At 37.8% G+C, this 22,772-nt stretch overlaps 2 protein-coding genes across 2 annotated transcripts; both read left to right on the forward strand.

The window, feature by feature from the left end:
- The first annotated feature begins 1,044 nt into the window (after positions 1 to 1,044).
- Positions 1,045 to 5,553, forward strand: LOC139118939 (uncharacterized). Its single transcript, XM_070682518.1, has 2 exons — positions 1,045 to 1,247; positions 2,414 to 5,553. Exons 1-2 carry the CDS (start codon positions 1,125 to 1,127, stop codon positions 4,166 to 4,168), a joined length of 1,878 nt encoding a protein of 625 aa, XP_070538619.1. The 5' UTR covers positions 1,045 to 1,124; the 3' UTR covers positions 4,169 to 5,553.
- Positions 5,554 to 7,510: 1,957 nt separating this feature from the next.
- LOC139118948 (uncharacterized) lies at positions 7,511 to 11,930 on the forward strand. Its single transcript, XM_070682530.1, has 3 exons — positions 7,511 to 7,636; positions 8,462 to 8,602; positions 9,255 to 11,930. The coding sequence occupies exons 2-3, from the start codon at positions 8,480 to 8,482 to the stop codon at positions 10,692 to 10,694; spliced, it is 1,563 nt and encodes a 520-aa protein (XP_070538631.1). The 5' UTR covers positions 7,511 to 7,636; positions 8,462 to 8,479; the 3' UTR covers positions 10,695 to 11,930.
- The last annotated feature ends 10,842 nt before the right edge of the window (positions 11,931 to 22,772 follow it).

The following is a 22,772-nucleotide window of genomic DNA, read 5'->3' on the forward strand; positions in this document are numbered from 1 at the left end:
TGCCATTTTTGGTCAAAAAAAATTTGTTTCTCAAAAAATTCTCATTTGATAGCTGTGCTATTTGGTATACAGGTTCCAAGTGGTTATCTCACTATGATACGTGTTTATTGGAATTATGATAAAATCTGCAACTCTGTATTTTTGGGCAATTTTTGCTCTTTTTGGTAAAAAAAATTCGTTTCACAAAAAACTACTCATCTGACATGTTCTTAGGGATGATCTTAATATGATATGTTCAAATTATGATGAAATCTTCAATTGTGTATTTTTGCAGCTATTTTTGCCATTTTTGGTCAGGCCATCCTAAAATGAGGTACTATCAAAGTATCAAAGATTACCATCTTTTTCATTAACACAGGTGTCACAAATAACACAGAGAGGCTATATCAGCCGTTAGTTTGCTTGTCTATGCTTGCTATTTAAGTATGTCTGTGTATTTAGGGGGTGTGTAAGTGTGAGCCGTACTGAAACAATTCTTCTGCCATTGTATTGCCAGAGGACCTCTGCACTCACTATATCTTGTATTATGCTACGCACGTCCATTCTCGCGAGCCAGAGCATAATTTCCGTTCCGCGACCTCTTAACGGGTAGCGCCAAGCTTTTGCCGTAAAGAGGCGCGTGGTTTACGACGATGTGCACGTCCTCTATAACATATTAATGTCTGTAGTAGCTTCAGAGATATTGGCTTTAATCCCATGTTTGTTAATTTTCATATTCTGGTAACTTGACGGTGACACGTAGACTTGCTCCAAGTCTGTGGGCATATGAATTTATTAAAACAGAATAAATTGAAGGACTAAACTTCAGGAGACTGTTACATTAAGTGGTAAATTGTTTTGTAGATCGTTTGGTGAACGCCCAGTAACTCAGCTGCCGAGAAAAGCCAAGCGACTGGGTCATGTCTAGGTGACGCGGAGAAGATTAATACAGTATATATGATGCTGTTCTCAATCTGTTGATGATGTTGTGGTTGTTGTTGATGCTGTGTTATTGTTGCTTTGTCTGTATTTTTATTCAATAATGTTGTTATTGTGGCTGCTTGCTGACTGTGCTAATTGTATACCAAACTTTAACACCATCTCCCCCTTTCCCTTTAGACCCAGACTGATATTGTGATATTGTGATGGATTCTCTTATCGGTGCGTGTTGGCGTTGTGGCCGTGCAGGAACTGTGAAGTGTCCACATTGTGACTTTGGTCTGTATTGTGGTAGAAAGTGTATGGAAGACGACAAGTTTAGACATGAGGTTTGTAAGCTTTTATAATGCAATGAAAATATCGAATTTTTTAAAGGTCAAGCACGTTTACTGTAGATTTTCCTCGATTTTAAAAATAGTGTTCAGCCAAAATACATGTACGGACATCACAGAAACCCTCGTCATGTTGTTACGCCGTCCCTTTCTGTTCATGGCCAATAGCGGTGACGCTGAACCCCCGATGATCTACGACGCTGTTTATGTGACTGTCGTTGTCTCTTCTAGACTGAGAGATCCGTCGCTCGAGGGCATTCTCTACGCTTTCCCTCGTAGGGGGGAGGGGGGTAGAGGGCGCCCTCGAGCGACAGCCTTTGTCTGTCATTTTTTCTCTTTTGTTTATTCTTGTCTGATCACCGAGGGCGTAGCTTCATTTCGACCAAGATTGTGAATCAATGAGTATATCTTCTGATTACAGTTAATATTCAAAAATCATTTTCTCTCCTCATTGATCATATTAATATGATTATTACATACATGACATCTTATGAATACTCATACGCTGGTCGTGTTGAAGGTAGCAATGACGAAAATCAACTCAAAGGAAGTATAAATTAAAGGGACAGGTTGTTTTTCTAAAGGCAGATTAAACTACTTGATAGATATTCCATTGGAAAAGAAATGAATATCACCATCTAAATACCCAATGTAACAGAACCATGGCTTTTATTACACTGACACATTACCTGTACACATAGAGACAGAAGGGAAGGAATGTATAAAATCGATGTGTAATTTTGACGATGAAATGTTACTGATCAAAATGTTGACTACTGTTTTCGAGTTGTTGTTTTTGTTAGGTATGCTAAACGTTTAGAAACAGCATTGTACATAGCATGAACTGATTGAATGGCATGGAGATCGCAATATATATATATATATATATATATATATATATATATAATATATGTATATATAGTATATATATATATATATATATATATATATATATATATATATATATATATATATATATATATATATATATATCACAACCAATTATATCCAATTGGTTCGGTTTCTTCCAAATGATTAATCTTTTCATTGCAAAAAAGGTAAGTAAACACATATCGCGCATTTCAATACACTTAGTCCTGGAATCCAACACAGTTTAACCTAAATATCAAGTAGTAAATTGGTGTCACTGTTCACCTCTTCAGGTCGAGTGCAAGTATGCCAAGAAATTCCACGCGTGCAGTGCTTGTGGTAAAGAAACTCCGTCGACCAAACTGTGTTCTGCTTGTCTGTCGGCGAGGTACTGTAATAAAGATTGTCAAAAGAAACACTGGCCAAAACACAAGGATGCATGCTTTGAAGAAGGAAACAACATTATCACACAAGCGTCGATTTTAGTTAACTTGCTACGCCACGTTGATGTTGATACCAAGGAATTGGACGGCGCTTGTGTATATTACCTTGGCAACACACCTGCAGTTGATCTATTAAAACTGCACCAGAATGAATGGAGCAGTGGACACTATCCCGATAAGTTGTCCCTTCTACTTGCTGGGGTTGGTGACTTACGAAATGTAATCAAGACGGTAGCCTCACTTCCAGATGAGTTCAAAGGTGAAGTGGAATTTATCATCAACGACTGTGATGTCCATATTCTGGCTAGAAACGTGTTATTCTTGTACATGATGTTTTCAGCAAGTGATATCAAGGAAGTCTCAGATGCGTTGGTACAGTTATGGTACTCCATATGCATTACAGACGAAGACAATGAATATCTGAAGGGCGTTCTCGAGCATTTGTTAACAACCGATACAGACGCCATAGCTCTACAGACAAAGGGCAAGTTGGTTGTTATGGGAGATGATTTAGAACAGTTCAAATCGATCTGGTCAGCTTGGATGACGTCATTACAAAATGGCGGCCCGAAAGGGCATATTATCAAGCAACGCCACGCCACCATTGCCGGTGACCCTGAAAGTGCAGATGGTTGGTTGAACTACATTAATGGTGTACCTGAACGACATCGTCAGTCACTACAGGAATGGTGGAAATCTGGTGTTTTGATACCTTCTTCCGATCCTAAGAAACAGGAAGCAGTTTTTCAAAACGTGACGCTACTCTGTATAAATCCCCTATGTGACAATTCGGTCAGGCCTAATCCTTTTGCTAAACTGTCTCTGGCACGTTTGGTATCTCATCAGTTTCATGAGGAATTATTAGTGTACGCAGTCGAATCTGACAAAATTCCTTTTACTGGTTGGGATTATCTAGAGGCAAGTCTGCATACAGATGTAGATTGCGTACCAAAAATGTACTGCAGCTACATCTCTCACATGATTGAGAAATTCATTGGCGTTGCTGAAAGAGGCCAAGCTTCTTTTCACGTTCTGCTTGGCGATTGCTTTCAGCTTGGAACGAATTTTCAAGGAAAGAGTTTTGATCGCATCGCAACTTCAAATTTGGCTGACATCTATGGGGTACCAGCTATTCTGGATTACTTTAAGCCTTTCTTGAATTCATCGAATTCCCATTCTCTCATTATTACGGAATATAAGAATTGGTTGGCTAATTTGAAAGCACTCCAGGCTGATCCTGTCAACAAGGAATTTAATTTTGATACGATGATCGGCATAGCTCGTGATACAGGAAATCCGATTGAGAATTTCGGTTTTTACAAATCGCAATTTACATATAGAGAATACTGCGATGATACAACGATGTTTATGAATTATCTCAGGGCGGATGTCCTAGTAAGCCGTATCCGAAAATCTGGACGGAAACCGACGCGTAAGGACATACCAAACTACAGTGATGCCACGACATATAATGGACTCAGGCTTCGAGATTTTAACCACGAGCTCAATCGGGTCATGCCTTATCGTTGGAAGGTAAACAAGCGACGGGTTACTCAGATAAGTGGGCAAGGAAGGAATTTGGAATGGTATTTGGCAAATGATTAGCGTTTTCTAGGAAGTGCTCATAGTTATTTGTCTTGAATTAGAATTACTAATTGAAGATTCTGTAGAAGAAAGTATTGATGTGAACCAGGCAGGAAGTGTTCTGGTAACAATCAGAACTAGGAAACTTGGTAAAAGTGCGTATTGATGGCAAAGAGTTACTGATTTAAAATATGTTCATACATGTAAAGAACTCGACAATTAATGTAAAGAGGGTATGAGTAAATCGTAGAACATTTACGAAAATGCTGGGCAATCAAGTCAGTGTGCACGAGATATACAACAATCCGCAAGGCAAGTGTCATATGGAGTGAATTGTATCCAAACCGAGTGTATGCACCATCCGTAGAGGGTGTAACTGATGGAGCGTTATATTAAATTAACTTTCTTGTTTCTGGTATTTAAAGTAGTTTATTAAGGGTTTTAGCTTTAAAAAGGAAAGTCAAATTGCATAATCAAGCCACAGTTCGGCGTCGAACAGAAATTTGATGCCCGGGACAGAGCATAGTGATCGAGAGATATGTTTGCATAGCACGTGTACTCATACTCTGTGGTAGTGTGAGGTGGGCAACAATAAGTGTCAATGTTGGAAGGCGAAGTGCTGTGAAAAGTTTATGTGAGTTATGTAGTTTCATAGGTATGATTTCAAAACATTTACATTACACTATTAAATTTAAATAATGAAACATTACATTATCAATTATAGATTGCAGCTATTAGCTGTAAAGATCACATAAAGAAGCAGAAAAGATGCTCTCACAACCTAAACAACTGGAATAATGTGAAACAAAAATACAGAATTGAAATACCTTTACTGTCAATTCTATGTTCACGTACATTGACTTGATCATGTCACCATCCTTACAAAATACAAAATGCATGACAGTAGTGGAAATAGCCAATCCCTTGAGAATAATTACCGTTTTAACTTTCCGTAACCTTTATTGGTATTTTCATGTACAACCTCGTTTTTAGAAATAAATTAAATAATACTCCAACTCCCTTGACATTGATAATTGCACTGTAGTTCTGCCATCTATTTCGAGATTTCAAACAGCTCTTAAAGCGTTGGCACAATTTTCTCGTTGGAGACAATATAAAAATCTTTATTAGTCTGAATTTTGATACTTTGTTGAAGAAAATTCCAACGTTGATAAATTTCTATCACGGCATTAGCAATGCAAAATTTATGTATTCAGTACATTCAATATCACGGATGCCAATGTATTTATTTTACATTCAACTTTGTTGATCTTACTCCTCCTTCAGAGTCCGAGGATGAGCCAATCTCTTGATCATTTTGTGTTACTATAGATTTAAGCCAATCATGTCATGGATTGCTGTAATTGATTGAGATTAATAAAGTCACACATGCGTAAAAATTGAAATTGTCTCACTCATGTTTTTCATTTAAATGAGCAACTTTGAACAAATTAGTTTGGTACCATAGGAAAACACTGACGACGTTCCATTATTCCATTGTTCCACGTAACCAGCATTGGACTGTGGTGATTTTCCTTTTACTTCTCTGGAATCTTTGATGTCGGTATGTACAAACGAATGTTGACAACAAAAGTCTCTATTATGCCTTCAAAATAAGAACGCTGGGATGAATACAGCTTACTATACCAATACTTCGATCTCAGATATGGCGACCTTCGCATTGGAAGGATTTGACTTGTGTTCAAACTTTCCCCAAAGAAACTTTACACCATTCTTTATTAATAATCCAAAAATATTACAGGTGTAATGTGCAAAGTTCGGAATCAGAGAAATACATTTCCTAAGAAATCCGTAGTTGAAATTCAGATTGGCGTTATACCCTGCGTTAACTATAAAAGTGACAAAGAAGATGTTATAACAAGACTGTGAAAATTAAATGTACGCCATATGCTTCAAAATAAGTTAAAATGAGCAGCTTCTGAGGAAAATACTTGACAAAACCGCCGCGCCGTCAGAAAAATGCCCCGCTGGCGTATCTAAAATGAAAGTCTATCACCTATGTGTGGCGTACCTAAGGACAAATTCTGATGCCTTTGAAGCCACCAATGTTATGCTCAGGCTCTGGTCTATTTTCCCCTATACAGAAAATATCTTTTCAATCATTAAACGCACGCATCAACAAAAGTTGTTACTAAGGCACCACCAATCACTATCTACTCCTCAATTACTTCAAGTACAATCTGGAAAAGAATAGAAACAGCCGAGAAACATAAGTATGGATATGTGCAGCAGTCTGCGGTAGTACTTCTTCGCTATTGATATATTAAAGCTTTGTCGATACCTGACTTTTGTGACGTCATCGCCCAGATTATTACTAGTAATGTATCTTATTATCAAGAATTGTGGTCCCCACATGTTTTAAACATCTAAAATTCCCCAGCATTGCCAAAACTGTGAAATAATAGCAATAATTATCCCTTCCAGCCCATAATAGACTAAAGCAAACTTCGCACTATGTATTGGGCTTCGCCTCGTATATTGTGTTTTGAAGAGTTTGCTTTCGTCCATTATTGGCCGGGAGGGGGTACACTATTGCTTAGATGAAGAAACGTACAGAAGAATCTCCCCGACATACGTTCTTAGTTTCTCATGGAATGTTATGCCTGAGAAAGTTTCTGCATATGTGGGATATATACGATACGTGCTGCGTAAAAATATCCTGCAAACTTTGAGCCTTATCCCTTTGACCTAGGAGAAAAAGTGTGCAATCGAAATTGAAATGCATGCAGGTCCTATTGCGACGGTGTAACTATCCCTTAATATTCACGTATGTAGTCAACTAATAATAAATAAGTCAACGAATAATAAATAAGTTTGTGATATAATTTTGAACAAATAACATGCCTTTTCATATTGGAAACAAATATTTCAAAGCATGATAGGACATAAATCGTCAAATTACACCAAAACCTTAGAATCAGCTTCGCAGTCTTGACACTTAACTGAAGAAAGTACAAAATGAAATTTAAAAGTTTCTTATTTATTTTGGCAGTATAGAAGCTGTTTCCACGAATTCAGAACATCAAATCATTGTTTAGCTCTTATTATTCGATGACCTATATTCATAACAATGCAGAACGTCTACAGACAAGCAAGTTCGTTGTTGTTGTCAGTAAAGGATCGACTGCCGGAACCTAGGGGATAGGGTAGTTAAAGATGCTCCGCGAAGATGGTTTGAAAAAGGTCTTAGCTTTACTGGCGACGATATGTATACCTTTCTTACTTTGATTAAGAAATGACAATAAATGTCCTACATAACGGCCAATCACTACATACAACTATGACTCAACATCATGAGATGGCACCTTCTGCGCATGACTTTATTTATGTATGACCCCTCAGACAAGACGCCCTGCCCTATCCCCATTGTCCGTTCTAGTTTGTTTACAGTAACAAGGCAACTGCATATGTAAGGTGCGACGTTCTAACTGTGGTTGTCTCCGCAAAAGCGTAATCTTGCAATCTAAGGTATGGAATTGCTGCTCGTTTGTTCTGTATATTTTAAATACCGAACATGGTATATCTACGGCGTGTCTGTACGGTTAAACGTACATTTTACCTGAATATAATTCCAGGTCAAGCTGGTGTCGGGTAGGGCGTGGAGACAGCGTAGGAACAAAACAAATTTACTAGGCCTTTTGCACAAGACACCGATACCGCATCATCTTACATACGTTGATTTATTTCATGAAGGAAATCTTCCATTTTTCAGTGCTAGCAGAGATTGCCATACACAAGAATCTTTCTCTTTCACTTCGTGTACCTGGAAAGTGGCAAACCATTTTCACAAAGGAGATCGTCTGCTGCGCTGCTCTCATTTGTAAACGGTGACTCATCTCTCGTGCGCACAAGTTTTATGTCAAACAGAATCAATGGGCACACAATTCTCTGCCAGGACTTTTGAAATGTGGTACATAACGCCGCGGAGACATTCAGGAAGTTCATCTAATGACAATTTACGCCAATCAGTGGTAACCGATTTGAGCTTGTGCTAGATAGCATGCAACTCTCCACCTCATATGCAAATTGGACGTTTCCGAAATTTCAGAGACAGTGTCCTGAAAAGCGCTCCCAATTGTTTTTTTTTATTTATATACACGTTGACGCGTAGAGATACGGTATAAATGTTGTTGTTGTTGTTGTTGTTGTTGCTGTTGCTGTTGTTGTTGTTTCTTGTTGTTTTGTTGTCTGTGTTTTTATTCAATAGTGTTTTCATTGTGGCAGCGGGATGAATGTTGCTGAAAATGCCATTTTTATACCAAACTTTAACACCATCTCCTTCTTTCTCTTTAGGCCCAGGCTGATATTGCTATGGATTCTCTTATTGGAGCGTGTTGGCGTTGTGGCCGTGCAGGAACTGTGAAGTGTCCGCAGTGTGATTTTGGTCTCTATTGTGGTAGAAAGTGTATGAAAGAGGACAAGTTCAGACATGAGGTTTGTGCGCTTTGATACTGCAATTCAAATCTTGAATTTCTTAAAGGGCTAGCACGTTGATTGTACATCTGATCGATTTTGAAATCGTTTTCGGCTTGTATATATACACGGACATTATAGAAACCCCCTTCATGGTGTTACATCGTCCCTTTCTGTCCGTGTGCAATCTAGTGGTGACACTTAATTTTATAACCCATAAGAACCTCCCATGATATAGGCTCAACTAATATGCAGTGTCACACGATAACAGATGTTAAAGTGACACATTACCATACAGACATAAAGGAAAGAATGTGTAATTTGAGACGATCAAATGTTAATCATCAAATTGTTGACTTCCGTTTTCTAGTTGCTGTTGTTTGAGTTTTGTCGATCGTACGCTTGTAAAACGTTTTGGAAACAGTATTGTAGATGCTGTGAACTGACCGCGTAGTATGCAGGCCGCAACATTAATATGGCAGCCAGTTGTCTGTCAAATTCTATGTGGTCATACTGCTTCTTCCGAATAAAATGAACATTTTTCATTGCAAAACCTTTCACTGTACACATATAGCGCATTACAATACACTTTCTCGTGACGTCAAACACCGTTTGACCTAAATACTTTATTGTGCAAAGTTGTCAATCTGTGAACTACTGTTCACCTTTTCAGGTCGAGTGTAAGTATGCCAAGAAATTCCACGTGTGCAGTGCCTGTGGTAAAGAAACTCCATCGACCAAACTGTGTTCTGCTTGTTTGTCGGCGAGGTACTGTAATAAAGATTGTCAAAAGAAACACTGGCCAAAACACAAGGATGCATGCTTTGAGGTAGGAAACAACATTATCACACTAGCGTCGATTTTAGTTAACTCGCAACGCCAAGTTTATGTTGATACCAAGGAATTGGACGGCGCTGGTGTCTATTACCTTGGGAACACACCTGCAGTTGATCTCTTAAAACTACACCAGAATGAATGGAGCAGTGGACATTATCCCGATAAGTTGTCCCTTCTACTTGCTGGTGTTGGTGACCTAAGAAATGTAATCAAGACGGTAGCCTCACTTCCAGATGAGTTCAAAGGTCAAGTGGAATTTATCATGAACGACTGTGATGTCCATATTCTGGCTAGAAACGTGTTATTCTTGTACATGATGTTTTCGGCAAGTGATATCAAGGAAGTCTCAGATGCGTTGGTCCAGTTATGGTACTCCATATGCATTACTGACGAACACAATGAATATCTGAAGGGCGTTCTCGAGCATTTGTTGACAACCGACACAGACGCTATAGCTCTACAGACAAAGGGCAAGTTGGTTGTTATGGAAGATGATTTACATCAGTTCAAATCGATCTGGTCGGCTTGGATGACGTCATTACAAAATGGCGGACCGAAAGGCCATATTATCAGGCAACGCCACGCCAGCATTGTCGGTAACTCTGAGTGTGCAGATGGTTGGTTGAACTACATTAATGGCGTACCTGAACGACATCGTCAGTCACTGAAGGAATGGTGGAAGTGTGGTGTTTTGCTACCTTCTTCCGATCCTAAGAAACAGGAAGCAGTTTTTCAAAACGTGACTCTACTCTGTATAAATCCTCTCTGTGACAAATCGGTAAGGCCTAATCCTTTTGCTGAACTGTCTCTGGCACGCATAGTATCTCATCAGTTTCATGATGAATCATTGGTGTACCCAGTCGAATCTGACAAAATTCCTTTTACTTGTTGGGATTATTTAGAGGCAAGTCTGCACACAGATGTAGATTGCGTACCAAAAATGTACTGTAGCTACATCTCTCACATGATTGAGAAATTCATTGGCGTTGCTGAAAGAGGCCAAGCTTCAATTCACGCTCTGCTCGGCGATTGCTTTCAGCTTGGAACGAAAATTCAAGGAAAGAGTTTCGATCGCATCGCAACTTCAAATTTGGCTGATTACTATGGGGTACCAGCTATTCTGGATTACTTTAAGCCTTTCTTAAATTCATTGAATTCCAGTTCTCTCATTATAACGGAATCATTGAATTGGCTGGGTCATTTGAAAGCAGTCGAGCCTGATCCGCTCGACAAGGACAAAAGTATAATTGGTATTTTGTTACAATGTTTGGCATAGATCGTGACACAGGAAATCCGATTGAGAATTTCGGTTTTTTCGAATCGCAGACTACATTTAGAGAATACTGTGATGCGACAACGATGTTTATGAATTATCTCAGGATTGATGTCCTGGCAAGCCGCATCCGAAAATCTGGACGGAAACCGACGCGTAAGGACATTCCAAACTACAGTGATGCCACGACATATAATGGACTCAGGCTTCGAGATTTTAACCACGAGCTCAATCGGGTCATGCCTTATCGTTGGAAGGTAAACAAGCGACGGGTTACTCAGATAAATGGGCAAGAAAGAAATTTGGAATGGTATTTGGCCAATGATTAGCGTTTTTCAGGAAGTGATCATAGTTATTTGTCATAAATGAAATTCCGAATTGAAGATTCTATAGAGGAAAACATTGATGTGAACCTGGGAGGAAATATTCTTGTAACAATCAGAACTAGGTAATCTAGGTAAAAGGGCGTATTGAATCCAAAAGACGTTGTTTTTATGCTTACAAATGGCAAAGAGTCACTGATATGAAACATGTGCATACATGTGAGAAAATTGACAGTTAATTTAAAGAGGGGATGAGTAAATCGGAGGAAATTTACGACAACTCTGGGCAATGAATTAACGCTGGCTGCAAGTGAGTGTGCATGACATATACAACAATCTTCCAAGCAAGTTTCATATTATATACAGTGAATCGTATCAAATCGAGTGTATAAACCACCTGTAAAGGGCGTAATTGCTAGTGTGTTATATTATATTAACTTTCGTGGTAATGGTATTTAAACTAGTTTATTAAGAGTTTTAGCTTTAAATAGGAAAGTCAGATTGCAATAGTTCGCCATCAAACGGAAATTTGATGCTCGTGACAGACCATTAGTCAACAAGAGTTATGTTTTCATAGCACGTGTACTCACACACTCTTTGGTAGTGTGAGGTAGGCAACAATAAGTGTCAATGTCGGATGGCGAAGTGCTGTGAAATGTTTATTTGAATTATATAGTTTCATTGGCATGATTGCAAAACGTTTACACTACACTATTAAATTTTAAATAATGAAACATTACATTATCAATTATCGATTGCAGCTATTACCTGTAAAGATCACATAAACAAGCAGAAAAGATGCTCCCACAACCTAAACAACTAGAATAATGTGAACAAAACACATAATTGAAATACCTTTAGTGTCAACCATTCCATGTTCACGTACATTGAACTGATCATGTCACCATCCCTACACAATACCCGGAATTACTACTTCCAAACGAAGACCGTGTTTGCAATGAATTGCGGGAAATAAAGCTTAGGTCACGGGGTCATTCGTGCCAAACCGCTCTAATCGTCACATGTGGACACACATACACGTCGACAATCCACATCGCGCAGACTGAACCTTGCCTATTGCTTGTTATTTTGCCATAGTTTTTATTCCGCACAAAGACCGTGTTTGCAATGAATTGCGGGAAATAAAGCTTAGGTCACCGGGTCATTCGTGCCAAACCGCTCTAATCGTCACATGTGGACACACATACACGTCGACAATCCACATCGCGCAGACTGAACCTTGCCTATTGCTTGTTATTTTGCCATAGTTTTATTTCCGAACAAAGTGACCCAACACTATTCACAGGCGCTCGTTAGCTGGGTAGTCTGCTAAACCGATCGATTTTCGGCTCGATCTATCGATCCCGTACTCAATCTGCGCGCCACTGCAACCTATAAACTGCTCCTTTTAGGTTGCAGTGGCTGGCAGATCGAGTACGGGATCGATAGATTGAGCCGAAAATCGATCGATTTAGCAGACTACCCAGCTATTAGGGACTGGTCAGTTTCTTTGGCCTGGGGGGGGGGGGGGGCGGTGGATTATTTTTTGCCGACGTCAAAAAGTGGCTGACCCCCCCTATTCCAAATTTTGAAAACAGGGTGACCCCCCTATTCCAAATTTCTAAAACAGGGTGACCCCCCCGGGCGCGACAAAGGTAAAACAAAGATGGACATACATTATATATATATATATATTATATTTTACATTTTACATATATTTATATTTTAAATAGTCATTCTATGTTTTAGTGAAATTGTTGACATGTCAGTTGTAAGATAGGAATTTCAAAGTGTCAAATACAGTACATTTTCAATGAGCTGTATTTTGAATGAGCTGTGAATGTATTTCGCACTTTCTCTGCTTAACCAGATGTCCTGAACTGTTGTACAGAAATGGATGTCAATCATTAATATCAAAGAGGAAAAAGCAGTGAATCAAAAACTTTGATGGGTGTTAAGACTTGCCACCATCCAATTAAATCTACTGAGGAGCCATAGAGAGCTTTTTTAGCCAAATCTGATGTGTACAGTGTCTGAGAGGACTTTTCTTGTGTAACATTGAAACCATAAAGCACAGCTAATAATGACAAAAACTGCCTTTTTTAACTGTTATCTTTGTTCATAAAAAAGCATCTTTCTACAGAAAACCTATGAAACAAAGGAAAATAATTGCATCAATGAGAAGGAAAGATATCTTGTCATTTTTCTATCTCAAAATAAGTCACTGTATCAAATATATATTGTGAAATATTTGTGCATGTTGCTTTCTCATACTGAATTCTCAAAGAGAGAACAGAAAAGTATCAGGAATTTGTTATCCTTTTCATATGAAATGCAGATTTCATAATGGTACACTTTCACTTAGCAAACATCAAGATATCTCTGAAAGTATGGCGCCCGAAGGGCGCGCCAAAAAATATGAAACATCCTGATATCTCTGATATATATGCCTTGTATATTAAAGTCATGCACCTGAAGGGCATGCTGAAAGATGTATGATATATTAAAGAAATGAGCTTGAAGAGCACGCTGAAAAATATTGAACATACAGATATCTCTGATGTATGTATGCTTGATATGTTAAAGTTGGGCGTGCTGAAAAATATGACTGATTATTAAAGTTGCGCGCCCGAAGGGCGCGCCGAAAAATACAACTGAATGATGAATTTTGTGGCTGACACTAGCATTTTAGGCAATGATGAGCCTGTGTCAAATTCAAAAACACACTGACCCCCCCTATTGGGCATTTCAAAACATGGTGACCCCCCTATCACCAAAGTCAAAAACAGGGTGACCCCCCCATGAATCCACCGCCCCCCCCAGGCTGAAGAAACTGACCAGTCCGTTATTAAACGAGCATCTGTGTGGCCATTCCTTCACGACAGTGCAATGACTGTCGACACGGGCGTTGCGGCCGGGTTCGTTAAACTCTGCATGTGTGAGCGAACTGATATAGGCCTACAATAAGCTTACTGAACATTGACGATGGATCGAGAGGCAGACCATTGCATACTTCAACTATTGCTTCTGTCCCTTGTAAACTGGCATTCAGATGTCAAACCGTGAACCCATATCGGGCAAAATATTGAAAGTAATGTCAGTGTCACATAGGCCAGTTGGCCAAAATGAAATACGTTTTTGACGCCGTGATTTAGCGGCCTATCCTTCTCTTTTAGTACCACCCCAAACCCATTGGAGGCTTTCCCGCAATGAAGCATGATTTCGCCACCCAATCATGGTATCTTGGACCTTTGACAGTGACCTTATGACGTAGTCTCAGAAACGATGATGCTATTTTTCCACAACAAATACTTGAAACGTACAAGGTACCCACTTTCGGCGTCCGACGAGAAGCTCGCGTTCCTCATTAGGCACTATATGCTCGTGCACACGTTTTGACCCTTGAAAATCGTTACGTTTATCTGAGCCCGACCCCCCCCCCCCGTTTCATGCAGGAGAAGATGGCCCCACACATAAAATGACACCGCTAAAGGGCCTAAAAATCATCAAACCTTCTTTATATGGCATTTGTTGATTTTAAAAAAGCCGTTGATTCTGTTTCGAGAAGGGTTTATATGATATTACTCAGAATAACGTGAAAACGTCAATCAAAATTCAAGATTGGTTTCTTTCTTCATGGAGGGGGGGGGGGTAAAACAAGGTTGTAATCTTGCATCTACATTGTTTGACACATTTCTCAACCATCTTTCGGATATATTTGGTGACATTTCTTTGTTTCCCGTTGATATGGGAGATCTAAAGTTAAATTGTATTTTATATGCTGACGATTTAGTTTTAATACCAAAACCTAGTTTTAATACCAAAACTTATCTACAGATTTGTTTGAATAAGTTACATTCTTTAAGTAAAACCAAAACAATGGTTTTCAGTAAAGGTAACCGTTTAATAAAGAAACAGTCATTTTAATATGAGAAAAATGCAATTGGAACTGTAAATCAGTATAGTTTTTACACCAAATGGAAAATTCAAACAGAATCAGTTTACTCTTAAAAAAAAGCAATGAAAGCTTTATTCAGCATCAGAAAGTCAATTTTAAGTGAAACGGTGTTGAGTCCAAAACTTTGTCTAAAAGTCTTTGATACTTTAATCATACCAATTCTTTCTTATGCTTCAGAAATCTGGAGAACAGAAATTACAAGTACTGATAATTGCCTTGAAGGTCTATGTATGTCTTATTACAGATTTATCTTGGGAGTGAGTAAATGTACCCTACTTGAAGGGATGAGAGCAAAGTTGGACAGATTTCCATTAAAGATCAATCTTTATTTGTCTGTTATTAAAATATTGGTGTAGGTTAAATAGTTTGCCAGGAGATCATATTCTTAAACAGGCGCTTCAAGAAAACAGAGATATAAATTCTCCTTGGGCAAATTTTATTCTTTGTAATTTGGGAAGTTACAATCATATGAATGTTTTCAACCTAAAAGAGTGATATCATATACCCAGTTAAACAAGAAAATAAAAAGGAAGATACCCAGGAATAATCTGTAAGGAGAATATGTCAAGTGATACAAGAAAAAAAATTAGGTTGTAACAAATTATGTACGTACAGAACTTTCAAGTCTGAATTTTATTTTGAAAAAATACCTGAACAATTTGTCAAATTTTACACTTCTCAGAGCTTTATCGAAATTCAGATTGAGTGATCATAGTTTAAGTATTGAATTGGAATAGATGATGAGTTTCATGGTACAAATTTTATCACAGAACGAGTTTTATTGTTCTAGGAAAGTGGGGTAGATTTCTCCACTTTTTCCAGTGTTACACAAACGGAAAAGGCTCTTAAATCTTAAAAAGGGTTTATGGAGTATAATTTTCTAGGTCTTGATATATTCTTGAAGAACACTGATCTGTGCTCGACCCTCCAGTAGCATTCTCACTATTAAACAGTCTGTTGACTGTACTACGGGGAAGTAAACGACCACAACGGTAAGGGCGAAAATACCGAGCACATCACTACAGCTGGATTTTAATCAGATTGACCAAGAGGTGAGTTTGCTATGGGCCGGGTGCGTTAATACGGATAGCGACTTTGCATTGGGGCCGCGTTGACTGCGGGCCGGGATCTCTTGTATCCTGAAAACCGTTAACTTTCTGTAACTTTTATTGCTATTTTCATGAACATCCTCTATTTTAGAAATAAATTCAAAAATACTCCACTCCCTTGACGTTGATAATTGCACTGTAGTTTTGCCATCTATTTAAGCAATAACCCCCGCCGCAGGAGGGTATACACGAGATTTTGGTACAATGCGCGACATATAGCAAGAGCCGATAGGCGAGTACGATATGGAGCAAATTGTACCAAACTCGAGTGGATACCCGACTGAGGATGGGGTTATTGCTATTATATTAAATTTATATCAACTTGTGTGTCTTTGTCGTCTTGGTCCAGCATTTTCGTCAGTTTCAGCCCAAAATGCAGAAAACGGACGTCTGAGAGATCGAACGTCGGAAAATCATCGCCCGAGACCGAGCATTTTTTGCTCACGTGTTTACACACGTGAGCATATGTTGCAGCGATGTCTGTCTGTCTGTCTGTCTGTCTGTCTGTCCGTCTGTCTGTCTGTCTGTTTGTCCGATATCTCAAAAATGGCTCATTAGATCAGAATCAAATCTGGTACACATATTCAGTTAGTAAATGGCAAGAACTGATTAGTTTTTGGTGGGTGTGGCTTGCATACTTTTTGCATATTTGCATAGTTAATGATTAAAAAAACATGATATATATTGACAACGACTGCACACAATTTTATGAGATTCGTTACAAATAATGATCACACCAAGATATATCAGCTTTGAAAGATATTAAGGGGTGACGTGAAAGATAATTACTAATTTGCATGTTTAATGAAATTTCCTAATTAGGAGTATATATCTGAATTTACTCTATCAAAATTGACGAAACTTGGTATGCATATTGAAGATACTATGATTTAATGTTATTGAAAGTCATTAAGCATTTTACATCATCTAAATCCTAATTTGCATATTTAATGATTTTTTGAAATTAAGGATATATATTTGAAGTTACATGACCAAAATTGATGAAACTTGCTATGTACATTAAAGATACTATGATAGAACATTATTAAATGTCATTCAGCATTTTTACATCAGCCAATTCCTAATTTGCATATTTTATGAACTTTCCTAATTAGGGGTATTTATCTGAATTGACGAGACCAAAGTTGATGAAACTGGCTGTGTACATTAAAGATACTATGATAGAACATTATTGAAAGTCACTAAGCATTTGAACTTTAGCCAATTCCTTATTTGCATATTTAATGAACTTTCATAATCAGGGATATTTATCTGTATTGACTAAACCAAAGTTGACAAAACTTGCTATGTACATTAAAGATGCTACGATACGACATTATTGAAAGTCATTAAGTATTTTACTTCATCCAGCTCCTAATTTGCATATTTAATATGAATTTTTGAAATAATGGATATATTTTTTGAATTTACATGACCAAAATTGATGAAACGTGCTATGTACATTTAATATACTATTATATAGGCTAACATTATTGAAAGGCATTAAGCATTTTTGCTTCAGCCAATTCCTAATGTGTGTATTTAATTAACTTTCCTAATTAGGGATATATACTTGGATTTATTTGATCAAAGTTGGCATAACATGCTATGTACATTGATGATTATACCAGGTTATACCAATATTGGAAGTCATTTCGCACTTAAGTTTTCATGTCGGCTAATTTATAGTTTGCATATCTAATGAGCTTTCAAGGTTTGGAATATATAGTTTGAAGGACTTGACCAAAGGCAATTACACTTGCTATATAAAGTGGTGATACAATGATAGCAGTCAAAGAAATTATTTTTTTATTTCAGCTAATTACATATTTGAATACTTAATGAGCTATAGAGTTAATCTGTGGTGAATATTATTCATTATGTTGATCAGAATACTTTCAATGAAGTCGCAAACATGTGGCAAAGGTTCAAATTTACACATAACTGCAATATATAATAAAAGACGTGAGCATTTACGGTTCATATCTGGTTATAAGTTTGGATTACGTTGACAACACGCGAACACACTATCCTGCGATAACATACTCATTACCTTCATCAAAATTTCATTAATATTATCATGCAACGCGAACTGCTGCAGACACAGAAATGGGTCAAGAGTTCAAAGCAAAACAAAAAGTAACATTTTTTTCGTAAATTTATATAAAAACAATAGCGCTAGCTTTTTTGGCGTACTAAAAATAGATTTGCCTCATTTACTGTCAGTCCGGTGCGCGATAACCGTAACCGTCGTAACATTCAGACAGAGGAGGTGGTGTAGTGAGGTTACCGTTACAGGTTCTATTTTGATGGATATTTTGGATGGATAATTTGATGGATAATTTGTACCAGAAAACGTGCAATTTTGAAATAATCCAGATATTGATTACGGCAAGTTGCGGTAACTATGAACAGTTGAGCAGAGTGCGTTGCCCGATTCAGCGAGAGCTGGACGCTGACACAGCGATTTTCGTCGCAGTCGCCAGGAATGATCGCATTGTTATTTTGAACTTCTTGGGCTACATCGTTAAAACATCCTCGTCTGTTACAGCCCAAACTTCATGAAGGAATATCTGACGTACTGTTACTGTGAGGAAGTTTCAATTTATTTGTGTATGAACGAATAGTAGGTATGTCGCGTCTCGACTCCTGCTGAATCGATCAAGCAAACTACACAGTGCGCTTTTACCCTATACAATTTTGTACATCATCATACAACAAGTTTCATCAAATTAAATGCTTTGAATTTTGGAGTAATATCACTAATTACAAAGTTCATAAAATATGCAAATGAACCCTTAATTAACTTAACACAACTAAATGCTCTACACCACAATTAGATATCTGTCGGATCAGTATCTGCAGCAGATTTCATCACATTTGGTGCAGTTATTTTGGAGTTATATCACTAATTACAAAACTTCATAAAATATGCAAATGACCTATTTGTTAACTTGACACTGCCAATACTTCTCAGTACAATTAGATATTTATCAAAACAATATCTGTACCCAATTTCACTGATTTAGGTGCCGTAATTTCAGAGTTATACACCTAATTACAAAGTTCATTAAATATGCAAATGAACCCTTAATTAATTTCACACTACTAAATGCTTTACACTACAGTTAGATATTAGTCAGCTCAGTATCTGCAGCAGATTTCATCACATTTGGTGAAGTTATATAAGAGTTATATGACTAATTACAAACCTTCATAAAATATGCAAATGAGCTATTTATTAACTTGACACAGCCTAATGCTACAAAGTGTAATTAGATATATATCAGATCAATATTTGTTGCAAGTATCATCAAGTTTGGTGGCAGGAATTTCAGAGTTATCTCACTAATAACAAAAGTTCATTAAATATGCAAATGAGATGATAATTGACATGACATTCACAGTATCATCATAATGTTCTTAGATTGTCATCTGTGAAAAGTTTCATGAAATTTTGTGCAGTATTTCTTGATATATGTCTACACTGTCATTACCGTCTCCATAGGGAAACCATTGTATGGAAAAAAACGATATTGCATAACTTCATTAATATGCAAGCCACACTAACCAAAATCTAATCAGTTCTTGCAAGTAGCACATTGTACCTGTGTACCAAATCTGACTTGAATCCGTTCAGGCGTTTTTGAGTTATCGTGTAAACAGACAGACAGACACACACACACACACACACTAACACACACACACACACACACACACACGGACAGACAGACAGACATCGCTATGACAATAGCCCACGTGTTTACACACGTGAGCTAAAAATAAATGTGTTGCTTCGGACTTTTCTTCATCATCGACCCCAACTTATTTTCACCAAGAGGTGAGTTACAGACCCATACTTTATATCTGTATCGAAATTCGAACTCGGTCTTAATAAAACAAAGTGGACCGTTTCGGATTAAGTTTTGAGCTACATTGTTCAAATGCACCGACTGGGCAATTTTCCAAAGGGGCCCGTTTTACCACTGCTATCAATGCTAAAACAGTATTTTAGCATCGATGGAATGAGCTCTCGTCCAATCAGAATGGCGCATGGTAGCATGATATAATAAAATTCGAGATTTCCAATTGCTCTTAAAGGGTTGACACAATTTTCTCGTTGGAAACAATATAAACATCTTTATTAATCTGAATTTCGATACTTTGTTGAAGAAACTTCCAGTGTCGATGAATTTGTATAACAGCATTAGCAATGCAAAATTTATGTATTCATTACATTCAATATCACGGATGCCGATGTATTTATTTAAATTCAACTTTGTTGATCTCACTCTTCCTTCAGTTTCCGAGGGTGAGCCATTCTCTTGATCACCTTGTGTTACTGTGGCCTTATGCTAATCATGCCATCAATTGCTATAATTGATTGAGGTTAATAAAGTCAAATTGACATTGTCTCACTCATCTGCTTTTCATTTAAATGAGCAACTTTGAACAAATTAGTTTGAAACCATAGGAAAACATATTCGTCCACATAACGGCATTGGACAGTGGTCACCTTCCTTTTACTTCTCTGGAATGCAAAAATGAATGTTGACAACAAAAGTCTCTATTATGCCCTCAAAATAAGTACGCTGTGGATGAATACAGCTTACTATACCAATACTTCGATTTCAGATATGGCGAGCATCGGATTGGAAGGATTTGACCTGTGTTCAAATTTTCCTCAAAGAAACTTTATACTATTCTTTATTAATAATCCCAAAAATATTACAGGTGTATTGTGCAAAGTTCGGGATCAGAGAAATACGTTTCCGAAGAACTCCGTAGTTGAAATTCAAATTGGCGTTATACCCTGCGTTAACTATAAAAGTGACAAAGAGATGTTATACCAAGACTGTTAAAATTTAATGTACTCCACATGTTTCAAAATAAGTATCTACAAACAGCTGCGAGAAAAATATTTGACAAACTCGCCGTCTGAAAATGTTCCACGGGCGCATCAATACGATGGTTTCAACCGGCTCGAACCCGCAACTCACGGCACCCAATCTCCTAGCGCAGAGGCCAACAGACAAAACCACTCGGATAAATTCCCAATCTCAAAGGATTTGTTCAATAACCGAGCTATGTGTGGCGTACTTAAGAAAACATCCCTGTGCATTTTGAAGCCACTAATGGTATGCTCCTACTATCGTCTTGTGCAACTTTGCACTTAGCCTTGAATATTTCTGCCAATAGTGAAGTAGGGTTTCTTATGCCAGCGCGCGCAAAGTTAGCAGAAACACAAAACAGACACACAGAATCAATAACAACATCTATAATTAAAGATACACTGCTTTGGGTCAGTTTGTTGAATTGTGTCTGCTCTTTTTTCCCTAAATACAGAAAATATCGTTTCTATCATTAAACATCAACAAAAGTTGTTACTAGGGCACCACTTCTCCTCAATTACGTCAATTACAATCTGGAAAAGAATAGAAAGAACCGAGAAATATAAGTATGGATTAGTGCAGCAGTCTCCAGTAGTATATTTTAGCTACTGAGTGTTATATAGTAGCTTTCTCAATGACGGTGACTTTTGTGATGTCATCCCCCTGATTATTACTAGTAATGTATCTTTTTATCCAGTATTGTGGCCCCACATGTTTTCAACATCTAAAATTCCCCAGCATTGCACGATACTATGAAGTAATAGCAACAATGTATCCTTCCCGGCTCATAATGGACTCAAGAAACTTTGCACTCCGTATTGGGCTTCGCCTCGTATATTTTGTTTTGCAGAGTTTGCTTTTGTCCATTATTGGCCGGGAGGGGGTTCATTATTGCTTAAATGAAGAAACTTAAGGAAAAATCTCCCCGGCATACGTTCTTAGTTTCTCATGGAATGTTAAGCTTGGGAAAGTTTCTGCGTACGTGGTATATATACGATTCGTGCTGCATAAAAAAATGTCCTGCAAACTTTGAGTATTGTCCCTTTGACCTAGGAGCAAAGTGTGCAATCAAAATTGAAAGTTAGGAACGGAGGTCCTATTGTGACGTGGTAACTATCCCTCAATCTTCATGTATGTAGTCAACTATACAACAAAATAAGTTTTTGCTATAACCTTGAACAAATGACAAGTGCTTTCATATTTGAAACAAATATTTCAAAGCGTGGTAGGACTTCCAAATTGCACCTGAACCTAAGAATCAGCGTCGCAGTCTTGACTCGTAACTGAAGAAAGTACAAAATGAAATTTAAAAGTTTCTTATTCTTGGCACTATGGAAGCTGTTTCCACGAATTCAGAACATCAAAGCATGATTTAACTCTTATTATTCGATGACGTATGTTCATTACAATGCAGAAAGTCTACAAACAAGCAAGTTCGTTGTTGTTGTCAGTGTGTAAGGGATCGACTGCCGGAACCAAGGGGTTAGGGTAGTTAAAAATGCTCCGCGAAAATGGTTTGAAAAAGGTCTTAGCTTTCCTGGTTTGTCCAATCCCTACTTGGGACAATGACTCAACATCGTGAGATGGCGCCTTCTGCGCATGACTTTATTTATGTATGGCTAATCAGACAAGCCGCCCTGCCCTATCATTGTCCTTTCTATTTTGTTTACAGTAAGAAGGAAAATGCATATGTAAGGTGCAACGTTCTAACAGTGGTCTTCTCTGCAAAAGCATAATCTTGCAATCTAAGGTATGAAATTGCTACTTGTTTGTTCTGTGTATTGTAAATGCCGAATATA

The sequence above is a fragment of the Ptychodera flava genome, chromosome 2 (assembly GCF_041260155.1).
Source record: "Ptychodera flava strain L36383 chromosome 2, AS_Pfla_20210202, whole genome shotgun sequence".
Taxonomy (NCBI): Eukaryota; Metazoa; Hemichordata; class Enteropneusta; family Ptychoderidae; genus Ptychodera; species Ptychodera flava.